This window comes from Camelus bactrianus, chromosome X (assembly GCF_048773025.1).
Source record: "Camelus bactrianus isolate YW-2024 breed Bactrian camel chromosome X, ASM4877302v1, whole genome shotgun sequence".
NCBI lineage: Eukaryota > Metazoa > Chordata > Mammalia > Artiodactyla > Camelidae > Camelus > Camelus bactrianus.
In genome coordinates, this window is record NC_133575.1 from 101,338,904 (window position 1) to 101,340,747 (window position 1,844).

At 39.7% G+C, this 1,844-nt stretch overlaps 1 protein-coding gene across 1 annotated transcript; it reads left to right on the top strand.

The window, feature by feature from the left end:
* The first annotated feature begins 489 nt into the window (after positions 1-489).
* LOC105079689 (olfactory receptor 13H1) lies at positions 490-1,426 on the top strand. Its single transcript, XM_010968476.1, is given in 3 exon segments — positions 490-591; positions 648-1,080; positions 1,083-1,426. Coding segments are annotated over 3 exon segments (879 nt in total).
* Positions 1,427-1,844: the final 418 nt, after the last annotated feature.

Here is a 1,844-nt window from a genome sequence, read left to right on the forward strand (position 1 = left end):
GGATCAGCCAATAGTACTCAGTGATTAATTGGTTGTGTAGGTTAAGGAAAAAATGAGAGTGGACTGGACACATATTGTATGTCATGGATATGAACCAGCTAAAGATGTATTTCTGGCTAATATTCATAGCAGGAAAGAACAATTAACAATTCTGTGATTCAGGGATCTGATTGTATTAAAGCAGTAAATTAGCACATTTTCTTTAAGAGGAGTGTTCAAAATATGTTTCAGGTGGAGTCCAGACTCTTTCATTTATAGATGAAGGATCAAGACTCACAATGGATTGGGCTACCTTGCAAATTAATCTTGTGCGGTGTATGAATGTTTTATCTCCCAGATTAGAACATAAACTTATAAACAGCATCACTTGTTTTGTAGACATCTCTTCCTAGTAGTAGTACCTGATAAAGTAGTGAGGATACAGCACTCAATAAATGTTTCCAAAATTAAAATGATTTAAATTTCTTCTTCCTCAGCAGATAGACCAAAATGAATATTCTGGTTCCTGATAATGCCAGCAAAGTGACAGAGTTCATCCTGGTGGGTTTGTCCCATCATCCAAAAGCCCAGATTGCCTTTTATCGCACCATGGTAGCAGTCTACCTGATCACATTGGTGGGTAAGAGTCTCATCATTGTTGTGATTAGAGTAGATGGGAAGCTTCACACTCCAATGTATTTTTTCTTAAAAACCTGTCCTTCCTTGATATCTGCTACTCTAGCAAGTCAGTGCCCTTTTTGTTACTCAATGGGTTAAGAGACTACCCTACCATTTCCTATATTAGCTGTTATGCTCAGATGACTATTGCTCTTTTTCTGGAGATGACAGAGTACTTCCTTCATGTTGTCATGGCTTATGATAGATTTATTGCAATCTCCAATCCCCTTCATTACCCCATAATTATGAAGAACCAGGTTTTCCTACACTTGGCCATGGTGAACTGGGCTAGTGCCTTCCTTTTAGCAATAATACCAATCATTGCAATTCCTGCCCATTTTTGTGGGGACAATGTCATCAACCATTTTACCTGTGAGGTACAGTCCCTGTTGAAGCTCATCTGCTCAGAAATCCCAGTCAGACTTTTCTGGGTTTGGTCATCAGTATATTCACATTGGCCCTACCCTTCACCTTCATCTTCATCTCCTATACTCACATTGTGGTTGCCATGCTGAGGATCCACTCTGCAGAAGTCAGGCGCAAAGCTTTCTCCATTTGTGGATCCCATCTGACTGTGATCACCATATTTTGTGGGACAGCCATCCACATGTACCTGAAACCTTACTCAAAAGCATATCAAGACCAGGGTAAAGTTATCTCTGCATATTATGGTGTTGTAACCCTTAGGTTGAACCCTCTCATTTACACGTTGAGAAAGAAGGATGTGAAAGATGTCCTAAGAAAAATAATTAGGAAGAAAGAGTCCTAGAAAACATGAATAGCCCATGGAGACTTATCTAAACAACACTGACTTGTAAAAATAAACAGGTAGAAATATTAAACAATATTTTAGTAAGGTAATTAGTTTTAAATGTATTTTTTTCTATTTCCAACAGGAAGGATAAAGAACTTCCACCTACTTTTCGAAGTAGGGTTCCTTCTGGATATATGCCCAGGAGAAGGATGGCTGGGTCATATGGTAAGTCTATTCCTATTCTTTTGAGGAATCTCCATACTGTTTTCCACACTGGCTGCACCAAACTGCATTCCCACCAGCAATGTAGGAGGGTTCCCTTTCCTCCACAGTCTCTCCAGCATTTGTCATTTGTGGACTGGAGGCCCCCGCCTGAAGGCTCTAGAGAATAAGCCATGGGCTGAACTAATAAACAAGCTGTGAGAAATGTCAC